General features: G+C 39.2%; 1 protein-coding gene across 1 annotated transcript in view; it reads left to right on the forward strand.

The window, feature by feature from the left end:
- Positions 1-557: 557 nt before the first annotated feature.
- LOC124280507 (centrosomal protein of 72 kDa-like) overlaps positions 558-25931 on the forward strand; it is a 34457-nt gene continuing 9083 nt past the window's right edge. The window contains exons 1-12 of the mRNA XM_046716446.1: positions 558-645; positions 5200-5327; positions 6739-6776; positions 7656-7810; positions 8831-8992; positions 11093-11218; positions 21572-21639; positions 21842-21975; positions 22088-22179; positions 23620-23780; positions 23985-24180; positions 25047-25267. Coding sequence (XP_046572402.1) covers positions 582-645; positions 5200-5327; positions 6739-6776; positions 7656-7810; positions 8831-8992; positions 11093-11218; positions 21572-21639; positions 21842-21975; positions 22088-22179; positions 23620-23780; positions 23985-24180; positions 25047-25267 — 1545 coding nt within the window. The 5' untranslated portion in view covers positions 558-581. The remainder of the gene's footprint in view (positions 646-5199; positions 5328-6738; positions 6777-7655; positions 7811-8830; positions 8993-11092; positions 11219-21571; positions 21640-21841; positions 21976-22087; positions 22180-23619; positions 23781-23984; positions 24181-25046; positions 25268-25931) is intronic.

The raw sequence follows: 25931 nt of genomic DNA on the forward strand, positions 1-25931 counted from the left end.
GTTTAGTTTTACGCCGCTTTTAGCAATATTCCAGCAATATCACGGCGGGGGACACCAGAAATGGGCTTAACACATTGTACCCATGTGGGGAATCAAACCCGGGTCTTCGGCGTGACGAGCCAACGCTTTAACCACTAGGCTACCCCACCGCCCCCGGCAGAAGAACTGCGTCCCCAAATAATCTTACATATTAAGCAACAGACAACATGTAGTATTTAATGTATATCAAAGTTTACATATGATTTCATACAATGAAACAATATGAAAATTAATTTCTATCTTCGGTTGTTGTAAATTTAATCCTTTTTTTACCGCACCCAAAATATTATATTTTTAAGAAAAATAAAAGGAGGTTTTCGCGAACTCGACAAGATGAACAGGGGATTGTGCTGATGTTTTAGCATACTCATGGTACCGTCTAAACTAAATTGGGTCAGAGTTAGACACATGAAAAGTGTCATATTTCATTTCAATAACGCCGACTGCTAACAACTGAAATGTACTCGCTTCACTCTGTTCGTTTCGTGTTAGGTATCGGAATGTAAACAAATACTGAAGAAAAGTACGCTTAGTGTTTAGACATGGCGCTTACTTTGACAGAGGATCTTATACGAAGCCGTGTCAGTTTGTCTCATGACAATCTCGGTAAATATTTTTTATTACTTTTTTAAGTATTTCTGTGATTTTTCCATTATGAAATTCCTGTGTCTGTGTCCGTGTACCTTTCGCCCGGGAACACGCAGCATCGTTGATACGTTGCTAATGTAGGTCACTTCTTGTCAATTTTAATCGGTTTGTTTTTGTTTTGCACTTGGATAACCAACAATAAACACTCGTATCTTTCACTTTCTGATATCCAAGTTACGATGTCGTGATCACAATTTGAAAGGTCTCCATTCGTGATAAGTGATTTTATTAATGTTTTGCATTTCTAGCGAATATGTCGAAAATACATGCCAAAACATGTCCACTTCAGGCGGTGGGACCCCAGCACAAGGCCTACACATGCGAAATTCGTAATCGGATTATGTACTAGGTGCTGGACATAAATCACTCTTCAGTCATAACACTTGAACTCTAAGATAATGGCCACATTTATAATGCAGGGGTAAATAACATCCAAGCGTAGTGGATGTCAGATATTTTAAGATATTACAGGAGAGTGAGTGAGTAAGTCTAGTTTAGCATCACACTCAGCGGTATTCCAGCTACATGGCAGTGGCCTGTAAATAATGGAGTCTGGAGTCAGACAATCCAGTGATCAACATCATGAGCATAGTTCTACGCAATTGGGATACGATGACATGTCAACCAAGTCAGTGAGCCAATAAGCATGATAAGTGATGTCATGCACAAGTTGAAGAGTCCAGATCATGAAAACCAATAATTCTTGACATATTTAATAAAGTGATATGGGGAACAATAAGCATGATAAAGTTGTTAGTCCCAAAACTTGTTAGTCGCAAAGGAATATACAATTATCCTGTCTATCTAATAATTGGATCCCGACTTGTCCTACTTTCCTTGTTTTGAAGGGATGGAGCACATTTAGAATTTTACATCAGAGCAGTATCAATACTGTCAATAAGACAAGCAACTACCGGTAGTTAGTGGGGTCTGACCTCATATCGCCTACACCCTTATCAAAACAAATTTAGGGTTGACTGCACATCACGTAAATGCTGTTATACCTTTAGAAAAGTAGACTCTTCCACTAATGAGGTACTAGTATACCTCGACTAATGAAAATAAACTCTTGCACTGATGATTTATACTTTAATAAGGTCATATATTCAACAAGTTACAATACCAATATCATCACCATGATCAGTCACATAAGTCAATCACAGTCATCATCATCAGAGGTGATAATTCAGTCACAGAACAATTAATGTAATTTCACTAAGCGTCCAACTGCATCTAGAAACTGCATCACAGGTTTTCGTCCAGTTGCAAGGTGTAGAGTTAGTCTCTCAATTCGGGCATCTCTGTCCTTGTCAATATGTGCACAGCATTTCACAGCACCACCAAGACCTGTATGTCGTCTAAACTGTTTATCTGCTGTCTGACTCTTCTTGATTTCTTTTATGAACTGGCAAATGTTTGGATGTGACCAGGGTATTCTCTTCTTTAGTCCATTGTGAAACCCCTCCTGGTGGTTGTTGAGCGAGGTCCAGTGTTCTCGTGCTGGTTCCAGATATTACAGGGAAATCTGGCGTCGTCTGTAGCAGTGTCCAGCATGAAGCACTTGTTGACCGCCTCTCTGTGAAGTAACGAACTCAGCCCTCTGAAGATTTGCCATTTTGACGCTTAGTGTGAAACTTGCAGAGGTTTATATACGACATTGCAAAAAAGAATAAGATGAGATGAGCAGGTCTTGCTAACACAGAAAAAACAGCTTAGATAATAAAAGTAGAAGACGAGTAAGTCATGTCTATGCTACAAAGACATATGTATGGTTGATCAAAGTATCCCAATTAATATGGTGAGTAAGTTTATACGATAAAAACGTATGGTTGATCAAATGATACTAATGTAAGTAGATGAGTAAGTCATGTTACACAGACAATGTACAAGATCTGTTTGTTCAATGTTAACAGCCCGTTGGGTAATACCCATTATTATGATAAGGGTGGTAGAACTGGCCATTATTATTATTGTAGGCGATATGAGGGCAAGCCGTTAGTGGTGTTCCGATGATCGATTATAATCGAAAATTGATTGGCTACCCTTTCCCGAGACAATCGATTGCAAAGTTTCATAGACAATTGTCGGTAATAATTGTTATGAAAACAGTAATGAATACCAAACTCAGACCACAAGACAAATGGCACTATTGGCAGTTACCAGTAAGTATAACTTCTATCCGCATTATTCACAGAAATCCATGAGCGTACAACTTCCGCTTACCATGTTCATGAGGGTCCGTATAACCTTAGTATTAATTAAACATATTTTTCATTTATAGAGCAAAACCTGTAAGTAATATTACACAATGCTAAGATATATTTCTCTTGGTAAAATAATAGTTTTAGATATTATATTTTCCCAATCACTGCATCAGAATTCATCCTGTTATATTAATGGGTATGTTTCAACAAGATCGTCGGGAAACGTGTGCACAACTAATTGCTATTTCCGGCTATGAGACAAATACACACGCTAATAAATATAATACATATAATACAATGCCTAGCAAAAACAAATTACAACTTAAAAGGTAAATAATCTTGTCTAGTGATGTTTAATTACAAATTTGACATCTTCACTGACAAAGTCGTTTTCTCTTTATACTTGTGCGTAATGATATGATGTCCAGAATTTGTTTTTTTACGAAAGTGTTACCTCAAGATAAGCCAACCCTCTACTACAGGCTGCCTTTTTTGGTCTTCAAAATACGGCTTATCTACGGTAATATACGATATTACCTTTCTTTGAAATGACTTTAATTAGTTTAAATACGTAAAACTCGATCTTCGAGGTAAAGCGAGCAGACAGTCACTTCTTGTGCTTTTCCCTTGGCGAATAACGCCTGTATTTACGTATCCATATTTATGTATCTAAATAAATAGTAATAGTAGAACAGAAGTACCCAGATGTACAAGTTGGAGTGGAGGTTTCATTCCCCTTGATTGAATGTTTCTTATTCACTTTTCTAGTCACGGGCATTTTGTCGTGTAGTGTGTTTATGACATCTGACAAGATCTGTTGTTTGTTGAATGGTTGATAATTGATGCTGTTGATGGTAAATAATAAACCATGAAACAACAAAAATCATTTCTTTTCTTTTGTGTACCTCTACATGTTCAACCATCTGTCTCTGAACTGTACTTGCTTGCCTTTAGAAGTCTGAGACAATAACAAAAACATGACCTTGTGCAATATATTTATTATTTAGAGGGTATTCTTGTGATTTAATTTAATCGATTATTAATTGATGATTGATAGGTTGGGCCAATCCGATTGTAACTGATGATCGATTATGAAATCAAAAATGATTCCCACCACTACGGAATATGTTGCACAATATGTTGGACTCAAACATTCACTACATTCAGAATGTTAGCCAGTTTATAGAGGGGAGCCACAAACCACTGGGTGATAATTTTTCAGCATTGGGTAAGTGAGCGTATATTGTTTAATGCCACAAAAGCAATTTTGAAGCTGATCTTCACTGATCAAAGCGTTCGCTCGTCAAGCATAAAATTACACTCACTCACTCACTGATCTCAGCATAGAAAGTCAAGATTCTTGTTCTGAAGTTTTTACTTGTTATACTATGGAGGAATTTTACTTTTGGGGTTTAACGTGCATTTAAAAGTTATAAACTTCCCAATATGGTGAAGAAGTAACAAAAAAGATTAAAAACATCCACTTCTCATGGAAGATCCTGTTGGTCTGAGATGATGTTTCACCCTTTTGACAACAAGCCTGTCATCACCTGTTTTCTTTTGAAGTACTACTTTCTGATCCCCAGATTCATGAATTCATGGAAAAGTCAAGTCTGCATCTAACCATCGCAAAATTAACCATCTTTATACATATTTTGTTTGGGTGAAAACCCCAAGTGTCTTTAAAGTTAAACCTTCAAACCAGGACTGACTCTTGCCAATACATTTTGTTCAAGAATGATGCATGATGGTATTGAAACCGAGCGTAGTAGTTTCTGGTGTTGATGACTCATAAAGAGTGGACTATTGTGACTGTGAACTACCTTTGCTAATTCACTACTTTGCGGAAAGCGTCACCTTCACACGATATAGTTATTTCTATACCTGGAGTCCGATGACAATTGAAATGTGTGTCTTGTCATAACCTGTTGTGTTTTATTACTTTGTGAAGTCAAGGAGCACATTGCCAATGTTATGTTTGTCTGTTATACTATCACTTGATTCCTTGGGATTCTATTTGACTTCTTGAAAATATACTGAGAGAAACAAATTAAGGATCACAGGAAAATTCAAACGTTCCTTTAATACTTTGCAGTTTTCATGACCAATGACCACACTGCTATTCTGGTGATGAAAAGGAGTCTGACTGCTCTTTGGGTAAAAAGTTTAATTTGGTGACTGGTAACAAGTACACTTTCACCCTGATAATCTGTATTGCTGTTTCCAATTATATAACTGAATGGACACAGCTAAAGACAGGTTTGTGGACTGGCAGGGTTCCACTGTAGAAGTGTGTTTTGTTTTGCAGAAGATGTCAAGTCACTCTCTCTTCCCGGGACATATCATGAGAAAATTGTCGGCATTGGGAATTCTTTACGAAAATTCAGCCGCCTCAAGTGCCTGGATCTGTCCCGGAATGCTCTGGATAACCTAGAGGTGGGGAACTCAGTCAGCAGGGACATTGTTTATTGTTGTAGCATGTCATGTCATGGTAGATGTCATGGTATGGCATGATATATAAGCATTATGTCATGGTACATTGGCATTATGTCATGGTATATAAGCATTATGTCATGGTATATAAGCATTAGGTCATGGTACATTGGCATTATGTCATGGTATATAGGCATTATGTCATGGTATATAAGCATTATGTCATGGTACATTGGCATTATGTCATGGTATATAAGCATTATGTCATGGTACATTGGCATTATGTCATGGTACATTGGCATAATGTCATGGTATATAAGCATTATGTCATGTTACACTGGCATTATGTCATGGTATATAAGCATTATGTCATGGTATATAGGCAACATGGCATGGTATATAGGCAACATGGCATGGTATATAGGCAACATGGCATTGTATATAAGTATTTTGCCATAATATATAAGCATTATGGCAGAATACAGTCAAGTCTCGTTGATCCGACATCGTCCATTGCACAGCAAATTGTCGGATTAACGAGGATGTCAGATTATCGAATTCTGAGTACCAATCACGTTCATGGTAAAAAACAGGACAATCATGATTCATATTAAGCGTGTGTGTGTGTGTGTGTGTAGTTAGTGTTGGGAATCATCCTCTTAGACCATGATCGTTTATCGACTTTAGATCACAAGAGAACTTAGCCTTTCGCAAACACGGAATGTTTTATTGAAGCGAACATGTGCGGGGAAGCAGGCATTTTCTTTAGCCAATCAAACTGCTTGTTTCAATCACATGTTAATATTCGTAAGGAGTATTCATTGTTTTCAAAACCAATTCCTATTTTCATTAAACATTTACAAAACCTTCATCAATTCTTGCATTTATATATGGGTTTAAACAATAAAATGACAAAACGATTGCTCCCTCTGCAGTTGTAAATAGACTTGACTTCCAGTTTTACGGCAGTTATACAATGTTCGTCAGATGGCAGAATTTGTGTTCATAATCCTCATTGCTCCTTGCATATCGTAACATTTTGAGTGACACGTGGCATTGTATTTACGGGTAGTTGATCACAATGTCGGATTAACGAGACTAAATTACGTTTATTCAATTTTTTACCAACAAGAGTGTTGGATAAAGCCGATTGTCGAATAAACAGAAGTTGGATTAACGAGACTTGACTGTCTATAAGCATGATGGAATAGTATATAAACATTATGTCATGATATATAAGCATTATGTCATGGTATATAAGCATTACGTCATGGTATATAAGCATTATGGCATGGTATGTAAGCATTACGTCATGGTATATATTTTTAGCATTATGTCATGGTATATAAGCATTACGTCGTTGTAGTACCCATTGTATTGATTCTTACGAACATGTTATGATGATTTGTTGCAGGGTTTAGAGAATCTCAAACTGCTGGAAAAACTGAATCTGTATCCTTGCTGCTGAAAGGTTTAACATGTAGTTTCCGTTTACATGGCACATGCAGGTTATGTGTCACCATGGTTACAAGGGGTGTCTGTTTACATGGCACATGTAGGATATGTATGTCACCGTGGTTACAAGGGTGTCTGCCTGGCACTTGCAGGATATGTGTGTCACCATGGTTACAAGGGGTGTCTGTTTACATGGCACATGTAGGATATGTATGTCACCGTGGTTACAAGGGTGTCTGCCTGGCACATGCAGGATATGTATGTCACCATGGTTACAAGGGTGTCTGCCTGGCACATGCAGGATATGTGTGTCACCATGGTTACAAGGGGTGTCTGGTTCCATGGCGCATGCAGGATATGTGTGTCACCATGGTTACAAGGGGTGTCTGTTTACATGGCACATGTAGGATATGAATGTCACCGTGGTTACAAGGGTGTCTGCCTGGCACATGCAGGATATCTATGTTACCGTTGTTACAAGGGTGTCTGCCTGGCACATGCAGGATATCTATGTTACCGTGGTTACAAGGGTGTCTGCCTGGTACATGCAGGATATGTTTATCACCATGGTTACAAGGGGTGTCTGCCTGGCACATGCAGGATATGTGTGTCACCATGGTTACAAGGGGTGTCTGGTTCCATGGCGCATGCAGGATATGTATGTCACCATGGTTACAAGGGGTGTCTTTGTACAGCTTAGTATGTATATGTCAACTCAGAGGTATAGTGATGTATTAATTATTCCGTGCAAAGATACATATTACCCAACATGAACTTGCCCGATCAATAAACGTTGACAGAGGTGTATCAGCCTGGACTGGGGGGCAAGAAGTATGTCTGTTGTGGTGAGTCACCACACTGCCTTAACTGCAGCAGCTACTACAACAACATCAACAGTCTGGAGGAGCTGAAGAGGCTGCAGATGAACACCAGCCTGAAGGAGCTGGACCTCCGCCTCAACCCCATCACCCGCAGCGAGCCCGACTCACGCCTCTACCTCATCCATATGCTGCCCAGTCTACAGAAGCTGGGTAATACTTCATACCTTCACAGACCTACTGATATCTTCATAGACCTACTGATACCATCAGACCTACTGATATCCTAACAGACATGCTGATATCCTCACAGACATACTGATATCCTCACAGACATACTGATATCCTTACAGACATACTGATATCCTCACAGACCTGAAATCCTCACAGACCTACTGATATCCTCACAGACCTGAAATCCTCACAGACATACTGATATCCTCACAGACCTACTGATATCCTCACAGACCTACTGATATCCTCACAGACCTACTGAATTCCTCACAGACCTACTGATATCGTCATAGACCTGATATCTTCATAGTCATAATTATATCCTCACAGACCTACTGATATCTTCATAGACCTGATATCTTCATAGTCATAATGATATCCTCACAGACCTACTGATATCCTCACAGACCAACTGATATCTTCATAGACCTGATATCTTCATAGTCATAATGATATCCTCACAGACCTACTGATATCTTCATAGACCTACTGATATCCTCACAGACCTGATATCTCCATAGACCTACTTTCATCAGACCTACTGTTATCCTAACAGACCTACTGATATCCTCACAGACCTACTGATATCTCCATAGACCTTCTACTTTCATCAGACCTACTGATATCCTAACAGACATTCTTATATTGTTGACTCATAGAAATCTAAGTGCTCATTTAATCTAAATGCTCAGTTTATCTAAGTGCTCAGTTTATGTGCTCAGTTATCTAAATGTTCAATTTATCTAAATGCACAGTTAAACTATGTACTCTGTTTGTCTAAGTGCTCAGTTTATGTGTATGCTCAGTTTGTAGGAGTGCTCAGTTTATTTAGTGCTGAGTTTATCTACGGTCCAAACTGCACTGCACAAGACTCAAACTGTAATGCAAGAAAATAGTGCAGTGTTTGTATGTTAGTCTTGACACAGAACATGGTAAATTAAAATTGTCCGTATATGGTCCAGCCAATGATTGTATAACAGGCAGTGTTCCTGTGTTCAGATGACCGTGGCGTGCGGGACCGAGAACGTCAGGCAGCTCTCATACACTTCAGCTCCAGTCAAGCTACAGAGATGACCCACCACCCACCAGAACATGACCCTCCCAAGAAGGCCACCCACCCCAGGGCCGAGTTTGTTAACAAGCTACAGAAGAGACCAACAGGTAAAGCAGTTGAAACTAGTGACCCACAGGTAGATCAGTAGAAATTAGTGACCAACAGGTAGATCAGTGGAAACTAGTGACCCACAGGTAGATCAGTGGAAACTAGTGACCCACAGGTAGATCAGTAGAAATTAGTGACCAACAGGTAGATCAGTAGAAATTAGTGACCAACAGGTAGATCAGTGGAAACTAGTGACCCACAGGTAGATCAGTGGAAACTAGTGACCCACAGGTAGATCAGTGGAAACTAGTGACCCACAGGTAGATCAGTGGAAACTAGTGACCCACAGGTAGATCAGTGGAAACTAGTGACCCACAGGTAGATCAGTGGAAACTAGTGACCCACAGGTAGATCAGTGGAAACTAGTGACCCACAGGTAGATCAGTGGAAACTAGTGACCCACAGGTAGATCAGTGGAAACTAGTGACCCACAGGTAGATCAGTGGAAACTAGTGACCCACAGGTAGATCAGTGGAAACTAGTGACCCACAGGTAGATCAGTGGAAACTAGTGACCCACAGGTAGATCAGTGGAAACTAGTGACCCACAGGTAGATCAGTGGAAACTAGTGACCCACAGGTAGATCAGTGGAAACTAGTGACCCACAGGTAGATCAGTGGAAACTAGTGACCCACAGGTAGATCTCAGTGGAAACCCACAGGTAGATCAGTGGAAACTAGTGACCCACAGGTAGATCAGTGGAAACTAGTGACCCACAGGTAGATCAGTGGAAACTAGTGACCCACAGGTAGATCAGTGGAAACTAGTGACCCACAGGTAGATCAGTGGAAACTAGTGACCCACAGGTAGACCCAAACAGGTGACCCACAGGTAGATCAGTGGAAACTAGTGACCCACAGGTAGATCAGTGGAAACTAGTGACCCACAGGTAGATCAGTGGAAACTAGTGACCCACAGGTAGATCAGTGGAAACTAGTGACCCACAGGTAGATCAGTGGAAACTAGTGACCCACAGGTAGATCAGTGGAAACTAGTGACCCACAGGTAGATCAGTGGAAACTAGTGACCCACAGGTAGATCAGTGGAAACTAGTGACCCACAGGTAGATCAGTGGAAACTAGTGACCCACTGGTAGATCAGTGGAAACTAGTGACCCACAGGTAGATCAGTGGAAACTAGTGACCCACAGGTAGATCAGTGGAAACTAGTGACCCACAGGTAGATCAGTGGAAACTAGTGACCCACATGTAGATCAGTGGAAACTAGTGACCCACAGGTAGATCAGTGGAAACTAGTGACCCATAGGTAGATCAGTGGAAACTAGTGACCCACAAGTAGATCAGTGGAAACTAGTGACCCACAAGTTGATCAGTGGAAATTAGTGACCCACAGGTATGACAGTGGAAACCAGTGACCCACAGGTAGATCAGTGGAAACTAGTGACCAACAGGTAGATCAGTGGAAACTAGTGACCCACAGGTAGATCAGTGGAAACTAGTGACCCACAGGTAGATCAGTGGAAACTAGCGACCCACAGGTAGATCAGTGGAAACTAGTGACCCACAAGTAGATCAGTGGAAACCAGTGACCCACAGGTAGATCAGTGGAAACTAGTGACCCACAGGTAGATCAGTGGAAACTAGTGACCCACAGGTAGATCAGTGGAAACTAGTGACCCACAGTTAGATCAGTGGAAACTAGTGACCCACAGGTAGATCAGTGGAAACTAGTGACCCACAGGTAGATCAGTGGAAACTAGTGACCCACAAGTAGATCAGTGGAAACTAGTGACCCACAGGTAGATCAGTGGAAACTAGTGACCCACAGGTAGATCAGTGGAAACTAGTGACCAACAGGTAGATCAGTGGAAATTAGTGACCCACAGGTAGATCAGTGGAAATTAGATCAGTGAAATTGTCCATTAGTGATGTTGAGGGCAGCAGACAAGCAACTGGATATTCAGTACAAATTCTGAAGGAGTCAGCAAAGTGTATTTTCAGTACATTTGTAGTTGCTTAATCAGATTTAAAATACTGACTGAAAGTTGAGGTACATCTACGCCTTGTATAGGACTTCTCATGTAATACTGACATGAAACTGAAAAAATGTTATAGCACCAATCTCATTCACTGCTGCAGTCCTCGATGATGATGATGTTGCGGTGTTGGATCTGATCGCCCACACAGGGGGTGACCTCGCCCAGCCCCGCCCCCTGACTGGTTCAGCTGCTCGACAAGACAAGGCGGAAGAGTACACGCTTGACGGTAGGGTTCTTTATGAAAGGTCATGTGAAGAATCATTAACATAGTTATAACTTTAAAACAGTGACATGGTTATAACTTTACAATGACAGGGTTATAACTTTACAATGACTTGGTTATAACTTTACAACAGTGACAGGGTTATAACTTTACAACAGTGACAGGGTTATAACTTTACAACAAAGACAGGGTTATAACTTTACAACAGTGACAGGGTTATAACTTTACAACAGTGACAGGGTTATAACTACAACAGTGACAGGGTTATAACTTTACAACAATGACAGGGTTATAACTTTACAACAGTGACAGGGTTATAACTTTACAACAGGGACATGGTAATAACTTTACAACAGTGACAGGGTTATAACTTTACAACAGTGACAGGGTTATGACTTTATGACAGTGACATGGTTACAACTTTACAACGACTGGGTTATAATTTTATATCAGTGACAAATTTATAACTTTACAACAGTGTCAGAGTTATAACTTTATGACAGTGACATGGTTACAACTTAAAAACAAAGACTAGGTTATAACTTTACAACGACAGGGTTATAACTTTACAATGACAGGGTTATAACTTAACAACAGTGACAGGGTTATAACTTTACAACAGTGACAGGGTTATCACTTTACAACAACAGGGTTTTAACTTTGCAATGACAGGGTTATAACTTTACAACAGTGACAGGGTTATAACTTTACAACAGTGACAGGGTTATAACTTTACAACGACTGGGTTATAATTTTATATCAGTGACAAATTTATAACTTTACAACAGTGACAGGGTTATAACTTTACAACAGTGACATGGTTACAACTTAAAAACAAAGACTAGGTTATAACTTTACAATGACAGGGTTATAACTTTACAACAGTGACAGGGTTATAACTTTACAACAACAGGGTTATAACTTTGCAATGACAGGGTTATAACTTTACAACAGTGACAGGGTTATAACTTTACAACAACATGGTTATAACTTTACAACAGTGACAGGGTTATAACTTTACAACGACAGGGTTATAACTTTACAACAGTGACAGGGTTATAACTTTACAACAGTGACAGGGTTATAACTTTACAACAGTGACAGGGTTATAACTTTACAACAGTGACAGGGTTATAACTTTACAACAGTGACAGGGTTATAACTTTACAACAGTGACAGGGTTATAACTTTACAACAGTGACAGGGTTATAACTTTACAACAGTGACAGGGGTTATAACTTTACAACAACACAGGGTTATAACAGTGACAGGGTTATAACGTTACAACAACAACAGGGTTATAACTTTACAACAGTGACAGGGTTATAACTTTACAACAGTGACAGGGTTATAACTTTACAACAGTGACAGGGTTATAACTTTACAACAAAGACAGGGTTATAACTTTACAACAGTGACAGGGTTATAACTTTACAACAGTGACAGGGTTATAACTTTACAACAGTGACAGGGTTATAACTTTACAACAGTGACAGGGTTATAACTTTACAACAGTGACAGGGTTATAACTTTACAACAGTGACAGGGTTATAACTTTACAACAGTGACAGGGTTATAACTTTACAACAGTGACAGGGTTATAACTTTACAACAGTGACAGGGTTATAACTTTACAACAGTGACAGGGTTATAACTTTACACATTGACAGTGTTATAACTTTACAACAGTGACAGGGTTATAACTTTACAACAGTGACAGGGTTATAACTTTACAACAGTGACAGGGTTATAACTTTACAACAGTGACAGGGTTATAACTTTTACAACAGTGACAGGGTTATAACTTTACAACAACAGGACAGGGTTATAACTTTACAACAGTGACAGGGTTATAACTTTACAACAGTGACAGGGTTATAACTTTACAACAGTGACAGGGTTATAACTTTACAACAACAGGGTTATAACTTTACAACAGTGACAGGGTTATAACTTTACAACAGGGTTATAACTTTACAACAGTGACAGGGTTATAACTTTACAACAGTGACAGGGTTATAACTTTACAACAGGTGACACAACAGGGGTTATAACTTTACAACAGTTTACAGTGACAGGGTTTATAACTTTACAACAGTGACAGGGTTATAACTTTTACAACAGTGACAGGGTTATAACTTTACAACAGTGACAGGGTTATAACTTTTACAACAGACAGGGTTATAACTTTACAACAGTGACAGGGTTATAACTTTACAACAGTGACAGGGTTATAACTTTACAACAGTGACATGGTTATAACTTTACAACAGTGACAGGGTTATAACTTGTACAACAGTGACAGGGTTATAACTTTACAACAGTGACAGGGTTATAACTTTATGACAGTGACATGGTTATAACTTTACAACAAAGACAGGGTTATAACTTTACAACAGTGACAGGGTTATAACTTTACAACAGTGACAGGGTTATAACTTTACAACAGTGACAGGGTTATAACTTTACAACAACAGGGTTATAACTTTACAACAAACAAACAGGGTTATAACTTTACAACATGACAGGGTTATAACTTTACAACAGTGACAGGGTTATAACTTTACAACAGTGACAGGGTTATAACTTTACAACAGTGGGTTATAACTTTATAACAGGACAAATTTATAACTTTACAACAGTGACAGGGTTATAACTTTACAACAGTGACAGGGTTATAACTTTACAACAACAACAGGGACAGGTATAACTTTACAAAGCAGTGACAGGGTTATAACTTTACAACAGTGACAGGGTTATAACTTTACAACAACAGGGTTATAACTTTACAGTGACAGGGTTATAACTTTACAACAAAGTGACAGGGTTATAACTTTACAACAACAGGGTTATAACTTTACAACAGTGACAGGGTTATAACTTTACAACAGTGACAGGGTTATAACTTTACAACAGTGACAGGGTTATAACTTTACAACAGTGACAGGGTTATAACTTTACAACAGTGACAGGGTTATAACTTTACAACAACAGGGTTATAACTTTACAACAGTGACAGGGTTATAACTTTACAACAGTGACAGGGTTATAACTTTACAACAGTGACAGGGTAATAACTTTACAACAAACAGTGACAGGGTTATAACTTTACAACAGTGACAGGGTTATAACTTTACAACAGTGACAGGGTTATAACTTTATGACAGTGACAGGGTAATAACGTTACAACAACAGGGTTATAACTTTACAACAGTGACAGGGTTATAACTTTACAACAGTGACAGGGTAATAACTTTACAACAACAGGGTTATAACTTTACAACAGTGACAGGGTTATAACTTTACAACAGTGACAGGGTAATAACTTTACAACAGTGACAGGGTTATAACTTTACAACAACAGGGTTATAACTTTACAACAGTGACAGGGTTATAACTTTACAACAGTGACAGGGTAATAACTTTACAACAACAGGGTTATAACTTTACAACAGTGACAGGGTTATAACTTTACAACAGTGACACGGTTATAACTTTATAACAGTGACAGGGTTATAACTTTACAACAACAAGGTTATAACTTTACAACAGTGACAGGGTTATAACTTTACAACAGTGACAGGGTTATAACTTTACAACAACAACAGGGTTATAACTTTACAACAGTGACATGGTTATAACTTTACAACAGTGACATGGTTATAACTTTACAACAGTGACAGGGTTATAACTTTACAACAAAGACAGGGTTATAACTTTACAACAGTGACAGGGTTATAACTTTACAACAGTGACAGGGTTATAACTTTACAACAGTGACAGGGTTATAACTTTACAACAGTGACAGGGTTATAACTTGATGACAGTGACAGGGTTATAACTTTACAACAGTGACAGGGTTATAACTTTACAACAACAGGGTTATAACTTTACAACAATGACAGGGTTATAACTTTATAACAGTGACAGGGTTATAACTTTACAACAGTGACAGGGTTATAACTTTACAACAGTGACAGGGTTATAACTTTACAACAGTGACAGGGTTATAACTTTACAACAGTGACAGGGTTATAACTGAGTGACAGGGGGTTATAACTTTACAACAGTGACAGGGTTATAACTTTACAACAGTGACAGGGTTATAACTTTACAACAGGGACATGGTAATAACTTTGCAACAGTGACAGGGTTATAACTTTACAACAGTGACAGGGTTATGACTTTATGACAGTGACATGGTTACAACTTTACAACGACTGGGTTATAATTTTATATCAGTGACAAATTTATAACTTTACAACAGTGTCAGAGTTATAACTTTATGACAGTGACATGGTTACAACTTAAAAAAAAAGACTAGGTTATAACTTTACAACGACAGGGTTATAACTTTACAATGACAGGGTTATAACTTAACAACAGTGACAGGGTTATAACTTTACAACAGTGACAGGGTTATCACTTTACAACAACAGGGTTTTAACTTTGCAATGACAGGGTTATAACTTTACAACAGTGACAGGGTTATAACTTTACAACAGTGAAAGGGTTATAACTTTACAACAGTGACAGGGTTATAACTTTACAACAGTGACAGGGTTATAACTTTACAACAGTGACAGGGTTATAACTTTACAACAGTGACAGGGTTATAACTTTACAACAGTGACAGGGTTATAACTTTATGACAGTGACATGGTTATAACTTTACAACAACATGGTTATAACTTTACAACAACGACAGGGTTATAACTTTACAACGACAGAGTTATAACTTTACAACAGTGACTTGGTTATAACTTTACAACAGTGACAGGGTTATAACTTTACAACAAAGACAGGGTCATAACTTTACAACAGTGACAGGGTTATAACTTTACAACAGTGACAGGGTTATAACTTTACAACAGTGACAGGGTTATAACTTTACAACAGTGACAGGGTTATAACTTTACAACAAAGACAGGGTTATAACTTTACAACAGTGACAGGGTTATAACTTTACAACAGTGACAGGGTTATAACTTTACAACAGTGAGAGGGTTATAACTTTACAACAGTGACAGGGTTATAACTTTATGACAGTGACATGGTTATAACTTTACAACAACATGGTTATAACTTTACAACAACGACAGGGTTATAACTTTACAACGACAGAGTTATAACTTTACAACAGTGACTTGGTTATAACTTTACAACAGTGACAGAGTTATAACTTTACAACAAAGACAGGGTTATAACTTTACAACAGTGACAGGGTTATAACTTTACAACAGTGACAGGGTTATAACTTTACAACAACAGGGTTATAACTTTACAACAGTGACAGGGTTATAACTTTACAACAGTGACAGGGTTATAACTTTACAACAGTGACAGGGTAATAACTTTACAACAACAGGGTTATAACTTTACAACAGTGACAGGGTTATAACTTTACAACAGTGACAGGGTAATAACTTTACAACAACAGGGTTTTAACTTTACAACAGTGACAGGGTAGTAACTTTACAACAGTGACAGGGTTATAACTTTACAACAGTGACAGGGTTATAACTTTACAACAGTGACATGGTTATAACTTTACAACAGTGACAGGGTTATAAGTTTACAACAACAGGGTTATAACTTTGCAACAGTGACAGGGTTATAACTTTACAACAGTGACAGGGTTATAACTTTACAATGACAGGGTTATAACTTTACAACAAAGACAGGGTTATAACTTTACAACAGTGACAGGGTTATAACTTTACAACAGTGACACGGTTATAACTTTATAACAGTGACAGGGTTATAACTTTACAACAACAAGGTTATAACTTTACAACAGTGACAGGGTTATAACTTTACAACAGTGACAGGGTTATAACTTTACAACAACAACAGGGTTATAACTTTACAACAGTGACATGGTTATAACTTTACAACAGTGACATGGTTATAACTTTACAACAGTGACAGGGTTATAACTTTACAACAGTGACAGGGTTATAACTTTACAACAGTGACAGGGTTATAACTTTACAACAGTGACAGGGTTATAACTTTACAACAGTGACAGGGTTATAACTTTACAACAGTGACAGGGTTATAACTTTACAACAGTGACAGGGTTATAACTTTACAACAGTGACAGGGTTATAACTTTACAACAGTGACAGGGTAATAACTTTACAACAACACAGGGTAATAACTTTACAACAACAGGGTTTAACTTTACAACAACAGGGTTATAACTTTACAACAGTGACAGGGTTATAACTTTACAACAGTGACAGGGTTATAACTTTATGACAGTGACAGGGTAATAACGTTACAACAACAGGGTTATAACTTTACAACAGTGACAGGGTTATAACTTTACAACAGTGACAGGGTAATAACTTTACAACAACAGGGTTATAACTTTACAACAGTGACAGGGTTATAACTTTACAACAGTGACAGGGTAATAACTTTACAACAGTGACAGGGTTATAACTTTACAACAACACAGGGGTTATAACTTTACAACAGTGACAGGGTTATAACTTTACAACAGTGACAGGGTAATAACTTTACAACAACAGGGTTATAACTTTACAACAGTGACAGGGTTATAACTTTACAACAGTGACAGGGTTATAACTTTACAACAGTGACAGGGTTATAACTTTACAACAACAAGGTTATAACTTTACAACAGTGACAGGGTTATAACTTTACAACAGTGACAGGGTTATAACTTTACAACAACAACAGGGTTATAACTTTACAACAGTGACAGGGTTATAACTTTACAACAACAACAGGGTTATAACTTTACAACAGTGACATGGTTATAACTTTACAACAGTGACATGGTTATAACTTTACAACAGTGACAGGGTTATAACTTTACAACAAAGACAGGGTTATAACTTTACAACAGTGACAGGGTTATAACTTTACAACAGTGAGAGGGTTATAACTTTACAACAGTGACAGGGTTATAACTTTACAACAGTGACAGGGTTATAACTTTACAACAGGGACATGGTAATAACTTTACAACAGTGACAGGGTCATAACTTTACAACAGTGACAGGGTTATGACTTTATGACAGTGACATGGTTACAACTTTACAACGACTGGGTTATAATTTTATATCAGTGACAAATTTATAACTTTACGACAGTGTCAGAGTTATAACTTTATGACAGTGACATGGTTACAACTTAAAAACAAAGACTAGGTTATAACTTTACAACGACAGGGTTATAACTTTACAATGACAGGGTTATAACTTTACAACAGTGACAGGGTTATAACTTTACAACAGTGACAGGGTTATAACTTTACAACAGTGACAGGGTTATCACTTTACAACAACAGGGTTTTAACTTTGCAATGACAGGGTTATAACTTTACAACAGTGACAGGGTTATAACTTTACAACAGTGACAGGGTTATAACTTTACAACAGTGACATGGTTACAACTTAAAAACAAAGACTAGGTTATAACTTTACAATGACAGGGTTATAACTTTACAATGACAGGGTTATAACTTTACAACAGTGACAGGGTTATAACTTTACAACAAAAGGGTTATAACTTTGCAATGACAGGGTTATAACTTTACAACAGTGACAGGGTTATAACTTTACAACAACATGGTTATAACTTTACAACAACGACAGGGTTATAACTTTACAGCGACAGGGTTATAACTTTACAACAAAGACAGGGTTATAACTTTACAACAGTGACAGGGTAGTAACTTTACAACAGTGACAGGGTTATAACTTTACAACAGTGACAGGGTTATAACTTTACAACAGTGACATGGTTATAACTTTACAACAGTGACAGGGTTATAACTTTACAACAACAGGGTTATAACTTTACAACAACAGGGTTATAACTTTACAACAGTGACAGGGTTATAACTTTACAACAGTGACACGGTTATAACTTTATAACAGTGACAGGGTTATAACTTTACAACAACAAGGTTATAACTTTACAACAGTGACAGGGTTATAAGTTTACAACAGTGACAGGGTTATAACTTTACAACAACAATAGGGTTATAACTTTACAACAGTGACATGGTTATAACTTTACAACAGTGACAGGGTTATAACTTTACAACAGTGACAGGGTTATAACTTTACAACAGTGACATGGTTATAACTTTACAACTGTCACAGGGTTATAACTTTACAACAACAGGGTTATAACTTTACAACAACAGGGTTATAACTTTACAACAGTGACAGGGTTATAACTTTACAACAGTGACATGGTTATAACTTTATAACAGTGACAGGGTTATAACTTTACAACAACAAGGTTATAACTTTACAACAGTGACAGGGTTATAACTTTACAACAGTGACAGGGTTATAACTTTACAACAACAACAGGGTTATAACTTTACAACAGTGACATGGTTATAACTTTACAACAGTGACAGGGTTATAACTTTACAACAGTGACAGGGTTATAACTTTACAACAGTGACAGGGTTATAACTTTACAACAGTGACAGGGTTATAACTTTACAACAATGACAGGGTTATAACTTTACAACAGTGACAGGGTTATAACTTTACAACAACAGGGTTATAACTTTACAACAGTGACAGGGTTATAACTTTACAACAGTGACAGGGTTATAACTTTACAACAGTGACAGGGTTATAACTTTACAACAGTGACATGGTTATAACTTTATAACAGTGACAGGGTTATAACTTTACAACAACAAGGTTATAACTTTACAACAGTGACAGGGTTATAACTTTACAACAGTGACAGGGTTATAACTTTACAACAACAACAGGGTTATAACTTTACAACAGTGACATGGTTATAACTTTACAACAGTGACAGGGTTATAACTTTACAACAGTGACAGGGTTATAACTTTACAACAGTGACAGGGTTATAACTTTACAACAGTGACAGGGTTATAACTTTACAACAGTGACAGGGTTATAACTTTACAACAATGACAGGGTTATAACTTTACAACAGTGACAGGGTTATAACTTTACAACAACAGGGTTATAACTTTAGAACAGTGACAGGGTTATAACTTTACAACAGTGACAGGGTTATAACTTTACAACAACAGGGTTATAACTTTACAACAATGACAGGGTTATAACTTTACAACAATGACAGGGTTATAACTTTACAATGACAGGATTATAACTTTACAACAGTGACAGGGTTATAACTTTACAACAACAGGGTTATAACTTTACAACAGTGACAGGGTTATAACTTTACAACAGTGACAGGGTTATAACTTTACAACAAAGACAGGGTTATAACTTTACAACAGGGTTATAACTTTACAACAGTGACATGGTTATAACTTTACAACAATGACAGGGTTATAACTTTACAACAGTGACATGGTTATAACTTTACAACAGTGACAGGGTTATAACTTTACGACAGAGTTATAACTTTACAACAAAGACAGGGTTATAACTTTACAACAGTGACAGGGTTATAACTTTACAACAGTGACAGGGTTATAACTTTATAACAGTGACTGGGTTATAACTTTACAACAACGAGGTTATAACTTTACAACAGTGACAGGGTTATAACTTTACAACAGTGACAGGGTTATAACTTTACAACAGTGACAGGGTTATAACTTTTCAACAGTGACAGGGTTATAACTTTACAACAGTGACAGGGTTATAACTTTACAACAACAGGGTTATAACTTTACAACAGTGACAGGGTTATAACTTTACAACAGTGACAGGGTTATAACTTTATGACAGTGACATGGTTATAACTTTACAACAACATGGTTATAACTTTACAACAACGACAGGGTTATAACTTTACAACAGTGACTTGGTTATAACTTTACAACAGTGACTTGTTAATAACTTTGCAACAGTGACAGGGTTATAACTTTACAATGACTTGGTTATAACTTTACAAGAGTGCGATGGTTATAACTTTACAATAACAGGGTTATAATTTTACGACAGGGTTATAACTTTATAACAGTGACAGGGTTTTGACTTTCCAATAGTGAGAAGGTTATATCTTTACAATGACATTGTTATAAATTTACAATGACAGGGTTATAATTTTACGACAGTGTTATAACTTTATAACAGTGACAGGGTTTTGACTTTCCAATAGTGAGAAGGTTATATCTTTACAATGACATTGTTATAAATTTACAATGACAGGGTTATAATTTTACGACAGTGTTATAACTTTATAACAGTGACAGGGTTTTGACTTTCCAATAGTGATATGGTTATAACTTAACATTAACGACAGGGTTATGGCTTTACATGAATTTTCAGTTTTCAACACATTGTTGAGGATTCCCATGCTAAGTCTGCAGGGCCTGTTTTAATGTATGGTTTGTTTCAGGCTTGAAGAGTCTTGGCAGTGATAAGCTGAACCAAACAGACCCAGACAGGGAGTCCAGATCAGACAAGGTTGGTGATGCAACTACAACTGAAACTGGTGCTTAGGAGAAGTTATTTTTACAGACATTGCCAAATGGGTGACCTTTAAACCAAGATGACCAGTCGGTTTTATCTAATCATGTTAATGTACCCTATACTTTGGATAAGCGATAATTTGTTTAATTCATGATGAGAATCCGACTGTGAAATGTGAGACTTTGTGTTATTCCAGGCAGCTGGGGGGCGTCGACCCAGGGCATCCTCACTTCCAGAGGAGGCAGATGATGTGATGTCCACGTACAGGAAGCGCTATCCCAACATTCCCAGCGTGTCAGATGGAGACCGAGGAGCAGAGAGGATGAAGAGGTTAGTGTAACTGGTTGTCATAGTAACAGATACTCTTCCCTGGCTAATGGTGATACTGGGGAATGTGCTTTGAAGTAGTGCCATGATGTTCATGAGGTTGGAACTGTTTCAGAGTGGACCCTAATCTGGAGTATGCGGATGAGACAGATGCCTACACCAAGTACAGGAGCCACGGCTACTTCACTCCTCATCCTGGTGCAGCAGGTACGCCCTCTCTCAGTGTACTCATGTACGTGTGGACTGCCCTTCCACCAACCTGTCTGTCCTTCTGCCTAGATATGTGCCCTTCCACCAACCTGTCTGTCCTTCTGCCTAGATATGTGCCCTTCCACCAACCAGTCAGTCCATGTGCCTAGATATGTGCCCGTCAGCCAGTCAGTCCATGTGCCTAGATATGTGCCCTTCCACCAACCAGTCAGTCCATGTGCTTAGATATGTGCCCGTCAGCCAGTCAGTCCATGTGCCTAGATATGTGCCCATCAACCAGTCAGTCCACCTGCCTAGATATGTACCCTTCCACCAACCAGTCAGTCCATCTGCCTACATATGTGCCTGTCAACCAGTCAGTCGATGTGCCTAGATATGTACGATTCCATCTGCCCATTCAGCTGCCTAAATGTGTACCAATCCAGCTGTCAGTCCATCTGCCTAAATGTGTACCAATCCAGCTGTACCAATCCAGCTGTCAGTCCATCTGCCTAAATGTGTACCATTCCAGCTGTCAGTCCATCTGCCTAAATGTGTACCATTCCAGCTGTCAGTCCATCTGCCTAAATGTGTACCAATCCAGCTGTCAGTCCATCTGCCTAAATGTGTACCAATCCAGCTGTCAGTCCATCTGCCTAAATGTGTACCAATCCAGCTGTCAGTCCATCTGCCTAAATGTGTACCAATCCAGCTGTCAGTCCATCTGCCTAAATGTGTACCAATCCAGCTGTCAGTCCATCTGCCTAAATGTGTACCAATCCAGCTGTCAGTCCATCTGCCTAAATGTGTACCAATCCAGCTGTCAGTCCATAAATGTGTACCAATCCAGCTGTCAGTCCATCTGCCTAAATGTGTACCAATCCAGCTGTCAGTCCATCTGCCTAAATGTGTACCAATCCAGCTGTCAGTCCATCTGCCTAAATGTGTACCAATCCAGCTGTCAGTCCATCTGCCTAAATGTGTACCAATCCAGCTGTCAGTCCATCTGCCTAAATGTGTACCAATCCAGCTGTCAGTCCATCTGCCTAAATGTGTACCAATCCAGCTGTCAGTCCATCTGCCTAAATGTACCAATCCAGCTGTCAGTCCATCTGCCTAAATGTGTACCAATCCAGCTGTCAGTCCAGTCAGTCCATCTGCCTAAATGTGTCCACCATATTCCAGCTGTCAGTCCATCTGCCTAAATGTGTACCAATCCAGCTGTCAGTCCATCTGCCTAAATGTGTACCAATCCAGCTGTCAGTCCATCTGCCTAAATGTGTACCATTCCAGCTGTCAGTCCATCTGCCTAAATGTGTACCAATCCAGCTGTCAGTCCATCTGCCTAAATGTGTACCATTCCAGCTGTCCATTCATCCTATCCTTCAAAAACAGAAGAAAAAATAACAGAATTTGCTCAACTTACAAAAGCCACATTTGAACACATTTTTGCTCAAGATGAAGACGACCTTGAAGTGAGTCAAGTGCCAACAGAACGAGAGTCCTATCCAGAACCTCCCAGAATGCAACGGGAGAGGGGAAGTGAGGCAGAACAGAGGTTGAAACAGGCAGGACAGAACCACCAGCGGAATGACAGTGCTCCGAGACAGAATGCAGAAGTAAGCCCTTCACAACGGGACTTCAAGTTGGTGGTTGTTTTTCTAACTTGTACTGTGCTCACTTTGGGTCTATTACAATCTGGAGCAAGGGCAACTGCAGAGTTTAGGAGGGATACTGAGTATATCTCACCTTAGTTTTAGATTACCTCTACAAGTATTTACTGTCAGGGTCACCATGGTAACAATGTGTCCATATGTCTGCAGATTGAAGAAACACTCCAACAGCTGGGTATTCCTAAAGACTTGCCACAAGACCCTCGTCAGACACAAGAAGAAAACTCCATCAAGGTTCGTCTGGAAGAAAACCCTCAAGGGAGGGAACTCTTGTTTCGGTTGATGGACCTTGTAGACCGATATTGGAATGGGACTAAATCTCTGCACAAGAATGCAAAGTTCAAAGGTAGAGTGTCTGTAGCCTACTCTGTCAAGTGTACTTTCAAATGTTCAGAGATTGTTACAGAATGGTAAAGGACGCTTTTCACCAGCAGTAAGACATGACAACACATTACCACTCACCTCACCATTTTCAGAAGATTTTGTAAACCATGAGAGGTTATTTTCTTTGAACAAAGATTGAAATCACAAATGAGTTGACACAATAATCTTAATTTATCACTAGTGAAACTCACTCACTTAATCACCTACCCACTTTAACCTATGTTATATTTGGGATTACACTTTCTCAGTAAAGTACAGATTCTAGTACTTTTTGGGTGGCTGAGCGGATTAGGCGTCTGACTTTGTGTGCTGGCGATTAGGTGCCTGACTCTGAGGGTGTGGGTTCGAATCCCGGATGGGACTCAACCCAAAAAGTACTAGAATCTGTACTTTACTGAGAAAGTGTAATCCCAAATATAACATAAGTTACATTTGACCACTTTCTAAATGGCATTGTGTATTTTCACCTACCCACTGACTCACTCACTGTTGCAGGCCTGCCCTTCAATCCACCAATCACAATAATCTTAATTGATCACTAAAGAAACTCACTCATGTAATAACCCACCCACTGACTCACTCACTGTTGCAGGCCTGCCCTTCCATCCACCCATCCACCCATCTTCTCACTGTTGCAGGCCTGCCCGTCTGCCAATCCTTCCACCCACTCACCCATCCACCCAGCGACTCACTGTTGCAGGCCTGCCCGTCTGCCCATCCTTCCACCCACTCACCCATCCGCCCATCCACCCAGCGACTCACTGTTGCAGGCCTGCCCGTCTGCCCATCCATCCACCCACTCACCCATGTGCCCACTCACTGTTGCAGGCCTTGCGTTGAACCTGCTGGAGAAGGTGATGATGGGAAGTGGATCTGTCCATGCACAGGCTCAGAGAGAGGTGCTCCACCTCCGAGACCAGCTGCAGCGCATGAAAGACGACAATATTGTACTGCGAGACCGTGATGCTAGGCACAAGGCTACCTTGGAGGGGTCATCCGCCAATGAGACACACCTGAAAAAGTCCCTCCAGAAGGCTTACCAGGATGTGGTATGTGTGAGACACAATTGTGTCATTGTCAGTTGTATCACAGAACATCAGCCTTGGTAATCCATTCCCTCCCTTTTTTGCTTCACTTGAAATGATCTGAGGCAGCAGTGTTAGGATGGTCCATCTGAGGCAGCAGTGTTAGGATGGTCCATCTGAGGCAGCAGTGTTAGGATGGTCCATCTAAGGCAGCAGTGTTAGGATGGTCCATCTGAGGCAGCAGTGTTAGGATGGTCCATCTGAGGCAGCAGTGTTAGTATAGTCCATCTAAGGCAGCAGTGTTAGGATGGTCCATCTGAGGCAGCAGTGTTAGGATAGTCCATCTGAGGCAGCAGTGTTAGGATAGTCCATCTGAGGCAGCAGTGTTAGGATGGTCCATCTGAGGCAGCAGTGTTAGGATGGTCCATCTGAGGCAGCAGTGTTAGGATGGTCCATCTGAGGCAGCAGTGTTAGGATGGTCCATCTAAGGCAGCAGTGTTAGGATGGTTCATCTAAGGCAGCAGTGTTAGGATGGTCCATCTAAGGCAGCGGTGCTAGGATGGTCCACCTAAGGCAGCAGTGTTAGGATGGTTCATCTAAGGCAGCAGTGCTAGGATGGTCCATCTAAGGCAGCAGTGCTAGGATGGTCCATCTAAGGCAGCAGTGTTAGGATGGTCCATCTAAGGCA

This window comes from Haliotis rubra, unplaced genomic scaffold (genome assembly GCF_003918875.1).
Source record: "Haliotis rubra isolate DU_JTF1 unplaced genomic scaffold, ASM391887v1 Scf269, whole genome shotgun sequence".
In the NCBI taxonomy this organism is placed as follows: Eukaryota; Metazoa; Mollusca; class Gastropoda; order Lepetellida; family Haliotidae; genus Haliotis; species Haliotis rubra.